The 16,467-nt window shown below is 44.6% G+C and overlaps 1 protein-coding gene across 1 annotated transcript in view; it reads left to right on the plus strand.

The window, feature by feature from the left end:
- The window catches only part of cadps2 (Ca++-dependent secretion activator 2), a 131,299-nt gene that overhangs the window by 59,420 nt on the left and 55,412 nt on the right, over positions 1 to 16,467 (plus strand). The window contains exon 11 of the mRNA XM_078282866.1: positions 8,937 to 9,124. Coding sequence (XP_078138992.1) covers positions 8,937 to 9,124 — 188 coding nt within the window. The remainder of the gene's footprint in view (positions 1 to 8,936; positions 9,125 to 16,467) is intronic.

The following is a 16,467-nucleotide window of genomic DNA, read 5'->3' on the forward strand; positions in this document are numbered from 1 at the left end:
AATCGTAGAGAATAAGGGGGGTAGAAGAAGAGGGAGGGAGGGAGGGAGGGAGGGAGGGGGGCTGGGAGGGTTTGTGGGTGTGTAAGCTTTAAACAGCAGACTGATCCGTCTCAGACAGGATTCACATTTCCTTTATTTCCAACAAATACACACTGCCATCAAAAGTCGCCGATATTCAGTAACTTTAAATTCAACCATTTTCATTCCAAAATTCATGAAATTCCCAGCATGCAGCCTCTGAAACATTCAGAGCATCATGGGACACTAAAACTCTCCACTGAAACCAGGATGATGAAACTCTGTTGGTGTCAGCAGCTCTTTAAAGCAGTGACCCCCCCCCCCCACACACACACACACACACACACACACACACACACATATTCAGCTTCACACATTTCTGCCTTTAAATGGAGAATTAATTTGCAAAAAACATTTCATTGAACAATTCCGCCAATTAATGAAATATGCAAAGAAAATAAAGTTTGATCGCAGGTTTTAGAGACTGAAGCTGCTTCTGCTGAAATGAAATGATTCCTCTGGTCAGACATCAGAAATGAAAACATATTATAATAAAACATATTCAGTAGCTGTGATCAGGGAGGAACCTCCATCATAGCAGCGTCGGACATGACAGGATGATATCTGATTTCTTTAATAGAAACGCCAATATTGGTTTTCCAATATTCGATGTTGGCCTGAGGTCAGACTGTCAAACCTGAAGCCTCTGAATCCATTCATCTTTTGGTCGTCAACCACATGAAAAAAGAAGAGAAGTGACGAGAAATAGAGCTGAACAATTAATATCATCTTCTGCAGTTTCCAAATCTCAGAGTCTGCAGTTCATTTCTTCAGAGAGAGTTTGGTCCAAACTGGATTTGTGAACAAAGAGTTTTTAGAATCAAAACCTTCATCAGACTCAACAAGACTGTGTGTGATTCCTGGGATGACAAGATGTTCCCCGAAGTGACATCTGTGCTTCTTTCAGTTCCCTACCTGCCTCGCCGGGAGCCTTCCCAGCATCCCGCTCTGCAATTAGACCGATCCATTCACGCCCTCTGTCTTTTCTCTCTTCCTGCTTTTGTGAAGCGGCGAGTCTTTGTGTCCCGGCCCGAGTCTTTTCAGCAGGCGCGTTGAAAAAGGGCAGTGCCTCGGCGCGGGGACATCTGTTGAGAAGTGGCTGGGATTCATGTCGTAGTCGGGGTCGTATTTTATTCACAAAGACTTGAACCCCGACAACAACAACAGCAATTAGGGGAAGTTGAGTCGTAGCCGGGTCCGGGTCTCTGCCGACCGGATCGACCTGGTTCCCGCCGGTCCTGAAGGGGTTAAATCCCCGTCCTGAAGGGGTTAAATTCCCCCGACGCTGGAAACACACCGGCTGAGGATCGAATCCCAGCTGGAATGGGATTCTGGGACGGTGTGTAACGCTGGGAAAGAGGAAATCCTTCATGGGTTTCATTCCAAAACTCTCTATATATATTTGGTGCCTGAAATTCGTTCCTTTTGCTATTTGAAAGACAAGAACCAAAACAAGAATCCACACTCTCAAACAGAGAAACAGATAAACAGCTTGGTGAACTGTTTTCGTGACGAAGCCTGCGGGCGAAACCTCGTCTTTTCAGTTTGCCATTTTGCTATTGGAAACATGTAGAATAAATCAATCAATCAACTCTTTTTGAGAGTGTGGATTTCCCTTTTTTCTTGGTTTTTGAAGTTTGAAATCGTCGCACCAGAGAAGAAGAAGAAGCCTTATTTTTATCTCCATTTCCCTCTCCTACCCAGAGTATGGACTTCATATCGTTTACTATTTGAGAGACATAAATAAACAAAAAAATTATTCTGTCCTTCAAAAATGAACTGTTTTATAAAGAAAAGTCTCCAGCTGACTCCTGACTTCAGTCCGACCCTGAAACACTTTACTGTCCCGTCAGCAGGAGATGGAGAGGGAGATGGAGAGGGAGATGGAGAGGGAGATGGAGAAGGAGATGGAGAGGGAGATGGAGAAGGAGATGGAGAAGGAGATGGAGAGGGAGCTGGAGAAGGAGATGGAGAGGGAGATGGAGAGGGAGATGGAGATGGAGATGGAGAGGGAGATGGAGAGGGAGAGGGAGATGGAGAGGGAGATGGAGAGGGAGAGGGAGATGGAGAGGGAGATGGAGAGGGAGAGGGAGATGGAGATGGAGAAGGTGGATTTCACATTTAGCACTGAAACTCTTCCCTCGCAGCACCAGAAACAGAAAGAAAAGATTTTTTTAGAAAGGTTTATTAGTGGAACCGCTCCGTGTCGGCACTTCATGAAACAGTTGATCCAAAAGCAAATAAGAATACAAACAACACCCAAAATAAACCAATAGAGTGAGAGACAATGGATTTAGCAGCCAATCTATCTATCTATCTATCTATCTATCTATCTATCTATCTACGTATCTATCTATCTATCTATCCATTTGTCTGTCTTCTCCACCTTCCTGCTGTCTCTATTAGGATGCATACCAGTAGGACAGGTTTGCCCACCTTTTAAAAAAAGAAAGAAGAAGAAGAAGCCCAGATGAAAGTGTCAGTTTGTTATGTCTTGATCCAGATTTTGGGTTTCAGACCCCCCCGCCCCCCCCCCCCCCTCCTCCCTGAAGGTGTGGTGGAGCAGAAGGAAGAGGATCATGGGATCATGGAGATTGATCAGTGAACTGGACAACATCTGAAGGCCAATATTTAACTCTCTTTCTGTCTTTAAACCACGTGACCTTTGACCCTCCTGACCCAGTTTGACCGCCCGCCTGCGCTTCCTCCTTCGTATCTCCAGCACGTTTTCAACTCCGCGTGCACGACTCGGCCCGTTCACGTGCACGACTCGGCCCGTTCACGTGCACGACTCGGCCCGTTCACGTGCACGACTCGGCCCGTTCACGTGCACGACTCGGCCCGTTCACGTGCAAAAATAAACCTGTGAGCAGAGGTGGGAGGTAACCTAGTAAAAATACTTTGTTACTGTATTTCAGTAACATTTTCAAGTATGTGTACTGTACTTAACTTACTTTTTACTTACTTAAGACTTTTTACTTTTACCCTCTACATTTCAAAAGAAAAATCTATACATTCTACTCACTACATTTTCAAAACAGACTGATTTTTTATTTTTTTTTATTCTCTTCATCAGACAGCTTCCATCCAGGAAGCAAAGCGACACCAAAAAGGAGGGAAAGGGACAGAGAGAGAGAAGCAACAGGAAGGAGAGAAGCAACAAGAGTGCAGAGAATTAACGTTTGTGATCTGAGCTGCAGACTAATATCAAAACGCACGGTCGCCAACTAAATCCACACAATCCATATTAGAAAAGCGAGCCTCTAAACGAGCCGTTTGAACTTCCGTAACTTTGTGGCGTCACAAAGGTTCGCTCATTATCATTTCTGTAAGAAATAATAGACTAACAAAGTGTTTTTTTCAAAGCGGTCGAGCGGTCGTCATCGTTTATTACCGGAGAGTTTTCCCTACCTGTAGCCGCCGGGCCGCGGCGTCTCACGTTTCGCTCTCGAAACGGTTAGCCGATCGGAACGGAGGCTCGTTAATATTAATGAGCCTTAAAGACACGGAGACAGAAACGGCCTGTTCTTGGTAAGGCTCAGAGAGATGCTGGAAAATGAACGTGGAGAAATGGATTGAGAGTGTTTTTGGTTCATGACACCACACACACAGCTTTGAATGGACAGAAAGACACAAAATAAAACTCTGGACAGCAGAATATGGACCTTTTAATAAATTTAAGACAGTGTGCTTTTATACTTTGACTTGAATAAAGGATTTTAAATGATACTTCACACTTTTACCACAGTATATTTTTAGATGAGTATTTGCACTTTTACCTGAGTAAGGAGCGTGTGTCCTCCTCCCTCCTGTGTGTGAGTGTTAAATCGGAGTCAGCAGGGCGTCTTCATGGTGGACTGTAGTGTAATTACTGCGGCGGACGCGGCCGCACGCTCCGGGCTCGCCCCGCCTCCCCTCCGCTCCCCAAACCTGAATCTGCTGCTCTCTCAGAAAAGCAATTATGATCGTATTAATTAGAAATATCTGCAGAAACGAGGAGAGAGGCTCTAAATTGCTTCGCAGCGTTCACATGGAGAGCTGAACCGTCGACCTCGGAGAAAACGGACAAACAAGATGCTCTGAAATATTCTGTATTTGTAATGATTGTTTTTATCCAGCTGAGAATATAAAAACAAAATAACTTGACTAGATGTACAATACACTGCTGAATATCTGCTGCATTGGAGAGAATGGAGGATGAAGTCCAACCAGAACCTTCCTGTCTCTTCCCTGCTCTCTCTACCTTTTATCTGTCTGTCTCTTTCTATATTTATTCATTTATTTATTCAGCAGGGAAAAGGTCGTTAGTATCGACCCCAGAATTGGCTGGAAAGCTAAATGTCACCTGCAGTCCCTGTGCAGCTGATACAAACTGCATGTTTACAAGATACAGTTAGTAGAAAAATGTAAAAAATGTACAATTAATTTTCGAGAATATGTCATTTGGCAAGCCCAGTATCTCAAATACATTTTTCCGGGCTTTTTCTAGAATAAAATAATGCAGCTATTAGTTGACTATTATGCTCCTGCTAGTTCTGTGAAGCAGCTAATTACAAACAGACGGTTCATGCAGGCTTTGTTTCTGAATTTGCCTCTGTGTTCTCTCCTCTGTCTCCTCTGTCTCCTGTCTCCTCTCTCCTCTGTCTCCTCTGTCTCCTCTCTCCTCTCCTCTCTCCTCTGTCTCCTCTGTCTCCTCTCTCCTCTGTCTCCTCTCTCCTCTGTCTCCTCACTCCTCTGTCTCCTCACTCCTCTGTCTCCTCTCTCCTCTGTCTCCTCTGTCTCCTCTCTCCTCTGTCTCCTCTGTCTCCTCTGTCTCCTGTCTCCTCTGTCTCCTCTGTCTCCTCTGTCTCCTCTGTCTCCTGTCTCCTCTGTCTCCTCTGTCTCCTCTGTCTCCTCTCTCCTCTGTCTCCTCTGTCTCCTCTGTCTCCTGTCTCCTCTGTCTCCTCTGTCTCCTCTGTCTCCTCTCTCCTCTGTCTCCTCTCTCCTCTGTCTCCCCTCTCTCCTCTCTCCTCTGTCTCCTCTGTCTCCTCTCTCCTCTCTCCTCTCTCCTCTGTCTCCTCTCTCCTCTGTCTCCTCTCTCCTCTCTCCTCTGTCTCCTCTCTCCTCTGTCTCCTCTCTCCCCTGTCTCCTCTCTCCTCTGTCTCCTCTCTCCTCTGTCTCCTCTGTCTCCTCTGTCTCCTGTCTCCTCTGTCTCCTCTGTCTCCTCTGTCTCCTCTCTCCTCTGTCTCCTCTGTCTCCTCTGTCTCCTGTCTCCTCTGTCTCCTCTGTCTCCTCTGTCTCCTCTCTCCTCTGTCTCCCCTCTCTCCTCTCTCCTCTGTCTCCTCTGTCTCCTCTCTCCTCTCTCCTCTCTCCTCTGTCTCCTCTCTCCTCTGTCTCCTCTCTCCTCTCTCCTCTGTCTCCTCTCTCCTCTGTCTCCTCTCTCCCCTGTCTCCTCTCTCCTCTGTCTCCTCTCTCCTCTGTCTCCTCTGTCTCCTCTCTCCTCTGTCTCCTCTCTCCTCTGTCTCCTCTGTCTCCTCTCTCCTCTGTCTCCTCTCTCCTCTCTCTCCTCTGTCTCCTCTCTCCTCTCTCCTCTCTCCTCTGTCTCCTCTCTCCTCTCTCTCCTCTCTCCTCTCTCCTCTCTCCTCTGTCTCCTCACTCCTCTGTCTCCTCTCTCCTCTGTCTCCTCTCTCCTCTCTCTCCTCTGTCTCCTCTCTCCTCTCTCTCCTCTCTCCTCTCTCCTCTCTCCTCTCTCCTCTGTCTCCTCTCTCCTCTCTCCTCTGTCTCCTCTGTCTCCTGTCTCCTCTGTCTCCTCTCTCCTCTGTCTCCTCTCTCCTCTGTCTCCTCTCTCCTCTGTCTCCTGTCTCCTCTGTCTCCTCACTCCTCTGTCTCCTCTCTCCTCTGTCTCCTCTCTCCTCTGTCTCCTCTCTCCTCTCTCTCCTCTGTCTCCTGTCTCCTCTGTCTCCTCTCTCCTCTGTCTCCTCTCTCCTCTCTCCTCTCTCCTCAGCCTGAGTCAGTCTCAATAAAGACAGAAAGATAACCACTGACAGGAGAGGGAGGCTCCTGAGTCTGTTAGTTAAAGAGAAACTGACATGAACAGGCTGTAGTCAGAATGAACGCCAGGTGACTGTTGCTAATGTAATCACGTAACGCATCACACTGAACACATCTGCTGTATTTTAATGTCTCCTCTTCCCGGTCCGTCTCACCAGCAGCAGGACGATACTCAGGTTTCGCCGCTCCGCCTGATAAAAATAACTTTCCCGTGTCGAGCGGCGGGCGCGGCGTTCTGCTCGGCGCCTCGGAGCGACGCACCTTTCGGTCCTCGGGTTCCCGCGCGGCGTCGCTCTCGGCGGACGCCGGCGGCGCCGCTCCGACACGGAGAGACGGCCGCGGCTCGCGGAGCTAACGAGGCAGTCGGCTCGTTAGCCGCTAATTGAGCGGTCAGCGCCAAGACTGGAGTTCGCCATCTGTTTGTCACAGAGGAACATCTTGTCGCTTCACGCCAGTCGACGGGGCGCTCGCCTGCAGCCGCGCCTGGTGTGATATTAATAGATCGAACACTGACAGAGAGAGGGGGGGGGGGGGGAGGGGAGGGGGGAAATCAGGGAATGGGGAGAATGACAAGCAAACTGAAAGATGGGGCGGGGGGTGATAGTGATAATGCATAGTGACTTTAACCTTGCAGCAATCATTCTGTCAGTTTTATCAGAGGTTTTTTCAAATGATGAACATCTGATTTTAGACTGAAACTCTTCACTCGTTATTTAAAGGAGAAAACAAGGAGTAAACCTTTTGTTGAAATTCAGGTTTTAACGTCTCCGTCCTCACGGCTTTAGCATTTTTTCTATGGCTGTCTCTCATAAATCATATAAGAGGAAACGGCTTTAGAATAGAAATGCTGTGATTCTCAAAAACTTCAGTTCAAAATACATACATTTCCTCAAACGTTTAAGACAGGAGTTCAGCTCCAAAACACTGGATATACATTTTGGAATAAAGATGAAGATTTTTAGGAAGTTTTATGAATCTCAATATAGATCAGAATGCTCCACCAGCTTCATTTCCAGACATTATCAGAGGATCGGAAAATGCAAAAAAGAAGTTAGACAGTGGTTTAAGAGGCTTTTCAAAATACTAACAGTGGTAAAGCTCCCGGGACTTAAATTCCAGGAAAAATTATTAGTTCCACTCTTAAATATGTATGAAGAATCTTATTGAAAGGGAATCCTCCCACCTTCTGTAAGGCTGGTGATGATAACGCATATCTTGAAATGAGATCAACCTAAAGTTCATAATCCAATATCTCTAAAATAGAGGAAATCCAGGCTGTAAAAGTGTTACCATTTCATCAGCCAAAGACTTTCATTATCTGCTGTTATTTTGTAAGAGAAACTGTATCACATCTTTCAAACAGTGGATTTCTCATACTGGAACAAAACTGTTGAGGATCTGGGAAGGCAAAATAAAACTGCGATGGTTTCTGCCGGTCATGATCTCTCCTGGGTCGCCGTCAGCAGGCGGAGAGCCACGCTGTCATGCCAAAGGGAGCTGTCAGTGTGTGTGTGTGTGTGTGTGTGTGTGTGTGGGGGGGGGGGGGCGGCTCGGCGGAGGTGCTAATTTGTTAATATTCCTTCCGTGAGGAATCTTAATTAGCGTTGTAAGTTTCATGCCTAATTTAGTTATTATGCGCAGGATGAATGAACTAATGAAGGTTTCAGGATTTTCCGATTGTTCCACACCTCGCCTGTTTGCAACTGACTCCTTTTTTTTTTTTTTTTTTTTTTTTTTCAGGGAATTAATTGTCGGAGGGTTAACCTTCGACTTCTCTGTTTAATCGCTGGAAGGATTGGGGATTCTCTGAGTTTTTTATGTGAAAGGTGACTGCTGTGTCAAATCTGTTTGCGTTCGCAGTGCTAACAGGGAAGAGAGACGGACTGATGCACGACTTTCACTTTTCCTCTCTCAGACTGTTGGTCAGAGTGAGGGAGTGTAGACAGACGTCACTTATCTTGTCATTATCTCTTCTATAGTTACATGTACACACCTTCAGCACGGCCCGGGTTTTTCCTCCCAGGTTAACGTGTTGGTGTCGAGTCTTGAACGACACGTCTGATCTTCATGGTGGCGTGTTAACATGCCTGGAGACGGGTTATTATTTTTGACACCAGGTAAGTTAACATGTTGTAACCTTGGAGTTTTAAAGGCTTCAGTTCAGCTCTGCCAGCAGCTTTACATGTGGCTGAAGGTACACTTGTAGTCGTTTTTTAGAGGTTAAACACTGAGGATCAGAAAGCCAATAATAATTTTTATCTGTGGGATCTGAAAATTTAAACCCTCAATATCTCAAAATGACCCGGAGCACCCGGACTCGACTCAGGCCATGTCCAAAATGGAATATCTCCATGCTGTCCCACCAAAATATCACGATATACAATATTATCGCGGGGGGTCATTTTGTATTTTGTTTTTTTCATAATTTCTTTCTTCAAATTATATCAAATTTCTTGTCTATTAATGATAATTGTTACTATCATTATTATTATTAGCATAGAAATTTGATTTTAAATTAAATTTTGATAATTTATTTCCAGGAAAACAAGCTGATTGTGTAAAAGTGAAGCCATTTGAAATAAAATATCGCGATATTTGATATTATCAAATATCAGCCCTTGGCCTAGTGCAGACAGAACCTCATCATTCCAAACTCACAGCATGACAAGATGCACCAGACAAGACTTTTTATTGTCCTGAGGGAAATTCACTCTGCAGGACGAGCGCAGAGAGAAACACCGGTCAGTTGTGTTTTTATGCAGAGAGACGAGTGTGACTGGTCCTGTGTGTGTGTGTGTGTGTGTGTGTGTGTGTGTGTGTGTGTGCAGGGCTGGTTCAGTCCGGGTCAGGTGTTCGTCCTGGACGAGTACTGCGCTCGGTTCGGGGTTCGAGGCTGCCACCGCCACCTGAGCTACCTGAAGGATCTGATGGATTACTCGGAGAGCAACGCGCTGGTCGACCCCACGCTGCTGCACTACAGCTACGCCTTCTGCGCCTCGCACGTCCACGGGAACAGGTAGGACCCCCCGCCGCTGAGCCCGTCTGTGATGCCCCGTCCCGTCAGCAGCTCCTCTGCTCATAAGTCACTACGTCACTCTGTGGATTTTACTGCCATCGCACTTTAATGACATCAGACAACAAAACAGGGCGAGCTTATTGATCAGTAATAAACTTATAATAATAATAATAATAATAATAATAATAATAATAATAATAATAATAACCTTTATTTGTATAGCACCTTTCATACACAACATGCAGCTCAAAGTGCTTTACATCAATAAAAGGCAGATAAAAGACAGATTAAAAAGATAAAATTCATATAAAAGAACAAGCAAGATGCATTGCATTAAAAGAATCAAATCAAGTAAAATAGAAAGATAGAAGAAAACAACAAATACTCTCACTTTTAGATGCACATTGTGAGTGAACCAATATGTTTTTCTTTAATTAACTTTTCCCCTGTCCTTCCTGATTCTACTCTTGATCCGATATTTACGTCAGATCTCACTGCCTAAGGCAGACGAGAATCATAGATTCTCCTCTTGGTCAAAAAACCTCACCATCCACAGATGGATGAGAATCCATCTGATTCTACTCTTGATCCGATATTTACGTCAGATCTCACTGCCTAAGGCAGACGAGAATCATAGATTCTCCTCTTGGTCAAAAACCTCCCCATCCACAGATGGATGAGAATCATACAGGGTAAAGCTCTGTCCCCCCCACATATAGTGTTCACTTGTGCAGTAAGCATTACCCGGACAAGACCAATGAAAATTTGTACTTGCCCGTGTCAGCTCTGTTGGGATCCTGAACAGAAACAGTTAAAATGAAGGCTACTTAAAAGCTAAGCTGAAAAGATAAGTTTTTAGCAGTCGTTTGAAAATGCTTACAGAGCCCGCCTCTCTAATATTCTTTGGGAGGGTGTTCCACAGTTTAGGAGCATAGTTAAAAAAGGCTGCATCCCCAATATTCTTTTGAGTGGGGTTTTGTACTTCTAACAAACCAGCAGTAGAAGACCTGAGGGCTCTTGATGGGATGTAGAACAGCAGGGATTCTGTAATGTAGGCCGGTCCTAAGCCATTAAGAGCTTTGTATACAAGTAAAAGAACTTTAAAATCAATTCTAAAGGACACTCGGAGCCAGTGCAATGTAGCTAAAACCGGAGTGATATGCTCTCGCTTCCTTGTTTTTGTTAAAAGCCTAGCTGCAGAGTTTTGGATAAGCTGAAGCCTCTCAATAGACTTTTTTGGGAGGCCGGTAAAAAGGGCGTTGCAGTAGTCCAGTCTACTTGTAACAAACCCCTGAGTTAGCTTTTCAGCATCTTTCTGGGTTAGGAAGGGCCGCACGTTGGCAATATTTCTAAGATGAAAGAATGCTGTTCTGGTCACCTTGTTTATATGGGAATTAAAACTTAGATCAGAATCTAAGATAACACCCAGGCTTGTTACTTCTGATTTGATTGAGGGATTCAGGTTCCCAAGTCTCGTGGAGAGTTCTTCTCTTTTGGCTTTGGGGCCGACCAAAAGTATTTCTGTCTTATCTTCATTCAGTTTTAAGAAATTTGTGTTCATCCAATCATTGATAGCCAATAGACAAGTAGTGAGGGAGCTTAAGGCATCTGCATGATTTGGCTCTACAGAAATGTATAGTTGTGTATCATCAGCATAGCTATGGAAATTGACATTATGTTCTCTGATAATATCACCTAATGGAAGCATGTACAGTGAGAAAAGCAGGGGACCAAGACAGCTTCCTTGTGCAACACCAGAAGTTAGATCATGTTTCTCTGATACATGATCTCCAAGACAGATGAAAAATTTCCTCCTGTAATGTAAGTTCTGAACCAGTTTAGGACACATTCAGAGAGACCAACCCAGTTCTCGAGACGACCTATGAGAATATTGTGGTCGATGGTGTCAAATGCTGCACTCAAGTCCAAAAGAACCAGAACTGACACCCTGTTGGCATTAGTGCTAAGTCGCAAATCATTGACTATTTTGGTGAGAGCAGTTTCTGTGCTGTGGTTGGCTCTGAAACCTGACTGAAACTTCTCCAGAATGTTGTTTTCATTTAAAAAGTTGTTAATTTGGTTAGAAAACACTTTTTCAAGTACCTTACTTAAAAAAGGAAGGTTTGATATGGGCCTGTAGTAAACTTTATTTATATAGCACCTTTCGAAACAATTGTTACAAAGTGCTTCACAATAAATAAAAACATGGAGTAAAAACTCTAGAAAAAACAAGGAATAGAAAATAAGCACAAATAAATAAAATGAAATGAAAAACATAAAATATAGCTACAGCAACAAGATCAGTGGAGTGAAAATAGAGCTAATACTGCTAAGAAACAAGGAATAAAAGCAAAACACAAATAAGAATAAATAAAAATCAGTAAGTCAACTAGTAAAGTAAACTCTCCTGACTTGTTTGTCCACAGAAAGTCTCAACACTGAGCTGCTGGAGATGAGAATAACTCACAGAAGCTAACGGGCTAATACAGAGCTACCATGCTAACGCGGACGCTGTAGTTAGCATTAGCGTCTACTGACAGATAAGAATGCCGACAATGTTTTTTCTGTGTTCTAATAATTTATGTGAAATATATCTGGTGTAAATAATTTGTCGTTACCTTTTCACGGTTGTCAAACAGCAGCAGGATCATTAAAATGTTTTTTCTTGAGGTCTCAAAATGCAACACGACTCCTCTCTTGAACGGAAGTTTGCACAGAAGTTTGCTAGCTTGTTAGCATTTTGTGATTTCCAGAAAAAAATATTTTAATGATAATGCAGTTTTTTTGACAACTGTGAAAAGGTAACGACAAATTATTTACACCGTATACATTTCACATAAATGATCAGAACACAGAGAAAGCAACCACAGAAAATGTTGATGTTTTGTTTTGCCCATAGAGACAGAGCTGGAAACACAAACTGCAACACTGAGAGACTTTAAAGAGAGAAGGTTTTACCACTGAACATCACATAGAGATCAAGTCATACTTTATTTGTAAAGCACATTTCATTCACAGGAAAACTAAATGTGCTTTACACGCAAAAACAATGAAAAATAGTAGAAATAACAACAAGAAATGTATATAAAATGTGATTTAAAAAAATATATACACACATACATACATCCACATGCACACATACAGCCATATATACATGTGCACAAGGTTAGTGGAAAGCTGGGGGGAAAAGGAGAGTCTGACTGAAAGCAGCTTCACCGGATTTGGATTTTACTGGAGGAGCAGCTGAAGCCTGAGCCAGGTGACCTTAGAGGCCCGAGTGGTTCCTGGGTTAAAAGCAGGTCTAAAATATATTTGGGAGCCGGGCCATGTAGTGCCTTATAGACGAGCAGCAGGATCTTGAAGTCAGTCCTGGAGAACAGGTGTGATGTGGTCTGTCTTCCTCGTCCCTGTCAAACCCCCGGCTGCAGCGTCCCACAGTCTTTAAATTAAAAAAAAACAACATTTCTACTTTTTCCCCTCAGCTCTTATTTCTTTACGCAGCACTTTTCCACTATTCATGGTCACTTTAGGGACCCAGGAGTTGTTTGTTTTAGTGTATTGTCGGGGCGCTCTGCACACTGCTTACTGTTGGTGAAATGCTGCAGTAAACGACGGAGAAAGCTGATATGTTGGGTGAGAAAACGTACATAAAATATCTTTTTGAGAGTGCAGATTTCCCTTTTGATTCTTGGTGAAATGCTGCAGCAACTGAAGCTTGTTCTGCTGCTTCAGTCTGCACAGTGTTGAGAGTTGCCAAGATCATTTTGAGTTCATTATCCTCATATTTAAACAACCAATCAAATTTCACCTCTTGAGTTTGCCAATTTTGTCAAATGTACCACATATTTGACTCATTTTAACCGCAGAATAATGATGCTTTCTTTATGTTGCATTGATTTTTCGGACTCATTCTAAATTGGAAATAAAGAAGTAAGTCTCTCTGTCTGTCCGAGCTCAGAGGTTAGAGTTTATTTTCCTCAGATGTCCTTGAAAACCTTTTGAATCTAGTTCATGTTGGAAATTAGTTATTGAGATCTTCTTTTATTGATATGGAGTCAATAACCCTGAGAAGACACATTGTCAGAGTTGTATTAAGTTTTAGTGAACACATTTCACTCACAGCGATCTGACTGCCAGTGATAGTTCAGTTTTAACAATTAGTTTTTCCATTTCACCTTAAATACAGCAGTTAAAGGATAAATGCTTTTTGTTCCTGTATATAAAGTCTTCTGTCTGTTGTATGCAGAGGTGGAGACTCGAGTCACATGACTTGGACTGGAGTCAGAAATACAGTATAATTGCTTGAGAGTTGACTTGATGAATGAAGACTTGAGACTTGACTTGACTTGGGTTCTGGTGACTTGGGACTTGACTCTGACTTGTACTTTGATGACTTGAAAAGGTTTCTAAAGTCTTGACTTGAGATCTTGTGTTTGTGTAAATGACTTAGATTGAAAGTGATGAGATTTGTTCCAGCGGACGACTGAATTTAAATTCTGTTTTCTGAATTTGTATGGAATGATTGAATTTATTGAAGTTGAAACTGATTATAGAAATCAAACTCATGATGCTCTTACCAAGTTTTTATCCTATTAAAACCATATTGCATTGAAAAGTCCTAGATATTTAGTTTTCTTTAAGATATTAAATTGATACTGGACTCTTGATTTGTTCTGACTTGACTTGCAGTTCTACATTTAGACTTGAGACTTGACATTAATGACTTGGACTTGCTTGGACTTGACTTGGTAATCTACATTTAGACTTGAGACTTGACATTAATGACTTGGACTTGACTTGGACTTGACTTGGTAATCTACATTTAGACTTGGGACTTGACTTGAGACTTGTGCCCCGAGACTTGAGACGGACTTGGGACTGGAGAAGTTGACTTGGTCTCACCTCTGGTTGTATGTGTTGTACAGTGAATGTGAAGCTCTGTCCTGCACCATGTGTGTCTATGTGCTGTAACACTGTGTTAGTTGTTAATGGTTTCTGCAGCAAATGTCAGCAAATGCTAGACGTGTGTGTGTGTGTGTGTGTGTGTGTGTGTGTGTGTGTGAGCTGCAGCTAGCTACCGTTGTTAGCGTAGCTTTGTTGTAGTAGAAAAGCTGATACCTAGCTAGCTAGCTAAGCTATTATCTATTTAACTTATTTCCCTTGATATTTATGATAAGATAATGACATAATATCTTCTGTCACACACCTGCTGTATATAAAATCCATGGGATAAAATAAATGCATAAATAAATAAAATAAAATAAATGTGAAATGAATGGGAAGGGAGTAGATCTCAGAATAACTTGGCCTCCTACTTCTATTAATTATAGTAAGTTAAATTAAAGCATGGCTTCTGGCCACTTTAACAGTAAACGATGTGTGCAGTAACTTCACTTAACGCTGAAAGATTAACGGCTGCTACCAGAAGACCTGAGCAGCCTGCACACAGTCAGCTGCTCAGACTCAGACCTGGACTCCTTTCCCAGATATGAGCAGTGAGTCTGCAGCCACCTGTTGGCCTCTCCGCTCCTCCAGCCGCCGCTCCTCTCCCAGCAGCCCCTGCTTGACTTCCCGGGTGGTAATTACTAATATCTGTGCTTTCTCTCTTTGTCGACTCATTTAGTCAATTAGAAACGGTAATGATTAGCTTCTCCGGCTAATCGCCACATATAAATGGGGGGGAAATTGCCGGAATTGGCTTTTTGTCAGTTGGAGCTCTAATTTGAATAATTGTTGCCCATTCAGAGCTCCTGGTGCCGCTGAGTGGGTGTGGATGGGAGAGAGGCTCGGAGGTGAAAAAAAAAAAAAAACGTAATTACAGAACTCGACTTTTCCCAGGAGGGAAGAGGCAGAGAGGACAAAAGGACAACAGATAATGATCAACATAAGAATACTTTACAAATACTGCAGGGCAATGTATTTGTGATATGCTTAGCTTGTGCATTGCTTTATATGAAAAATGTTTTATATATATTTACAGTATATATACGTGTCTGGGAAACAGATCAGAGCTCGGTTGGAAACTGAACTGTGAGATGCAGCAGAGAAATGTTCAGAGCCTTCTGAGCAGAGCTGCCTGTCAGGGACACGACTGAGCTGAACGCCAAGCGGTTTGGGCGGCAGGATTTGATGGAACAGAAGAAGAGAAGGCGAAGCAACACATCAACATCAACAAGATTGTGATCCTCGCAGACAGAGGTGCGTCTGAATGGGACGGAGGTTAAAGGAGCATTAGCAGAGCCGAGGGGCAGCGGCGCTCCGCCAGGCCGCCGGACACACCGCCGCCCCGCTCGCCCCCCGCTCGCCCCCCCTCGCCTCACTCTCACCTGTCAGCTCCCATCGTTCCCCCGGCCGTGCCGCCTGCACTGCACAGACAGGATGTGACAGGAGCTTTTACTTCCCCCCTCCCCCCCTCCCCCCCCTCGTCAGGGATCAGCCGGCCGCCGTGTCACCTGCCGCTCAGCGGCGTCTCCTGTCCGCACCTCTAACAGGAAGTGGCGACCGCGCTCGGTGCCCCGCCACGGCGGGCGGCGGGCTCGACGCGTGACGGAGCGCCGGCTGTCGCCAAGTGACATCAAACCAAACAGCCAGAGGGTTTGGCCAGACCACGGGCGGAGATGGTGCTTATCGTTTACACTTGAGCCACATCTAGTGTAAACACGCTAACGTGAGCCTACAGACCCCCCCCCCCACACACACACACACACACACACACACACACACACACACCCACACCCCCACACCCCCAGTCCCCTGCAGCCTGTCCCGGAGCCACTCGGCCCTCGGAGACTCTTTGTGCTCGGGGGCTGGGAGAGCGGCCTCGGCTCCAACGCTCTCGCTTCATTTAGCAGCAACAATGTGTCTGAACCCCGACAAGCTGTCGCATCGCGCCGACCGCAGCGCGTCACACCGAGCATCAACCCACCGAGCATCAACCCACCGAGCATCAACCCACCGAGCATCAACCCACCGAGCATCAACCCACCGAGCATCAACCCACCGAGCATCAACCCACCGAGCATCAACCCACCGAGCATCAACCCACCGAGCATCAACCCACCGAGCATCAACCCACCGAGCATCAACCCACCGAGCATCAACCCACCGAGCATCAACCCACAGCTGGCTGCCTGCAGTACTGCAGGGAGAGAAGCTGCAACACCAGAACACTTTGTTTTTTCTTAAAGCTCAAAGTATTTTGTGCCTGACTCTGCTGCCAACTGCTGCTCGTCACATTTATTCACCGCTGTGATTTGCTTCAGAGAAGATATCACGGTCAGGTTTAACTGGATTGTGACAGCTGAACTCTCTGAACCGCAAAACTGATCAGTGATTATTTTGTG

This window comes from Centroberyx gerrardi, chromosome 4 (assembly GCF_048128805.1).
Source record: "Centroberyx gerrardi isolate f3 chromosome 4, fCenGer3.hap1.cur.20231027, whole genome shotgun sequence".
Classification (NCBI taxonomy): Eukaryota; Metazoa; Chordata; class Actinopteri; order Beryciformes; family Berycidae; genus Centroberyx; species Centroberyx gerrardi.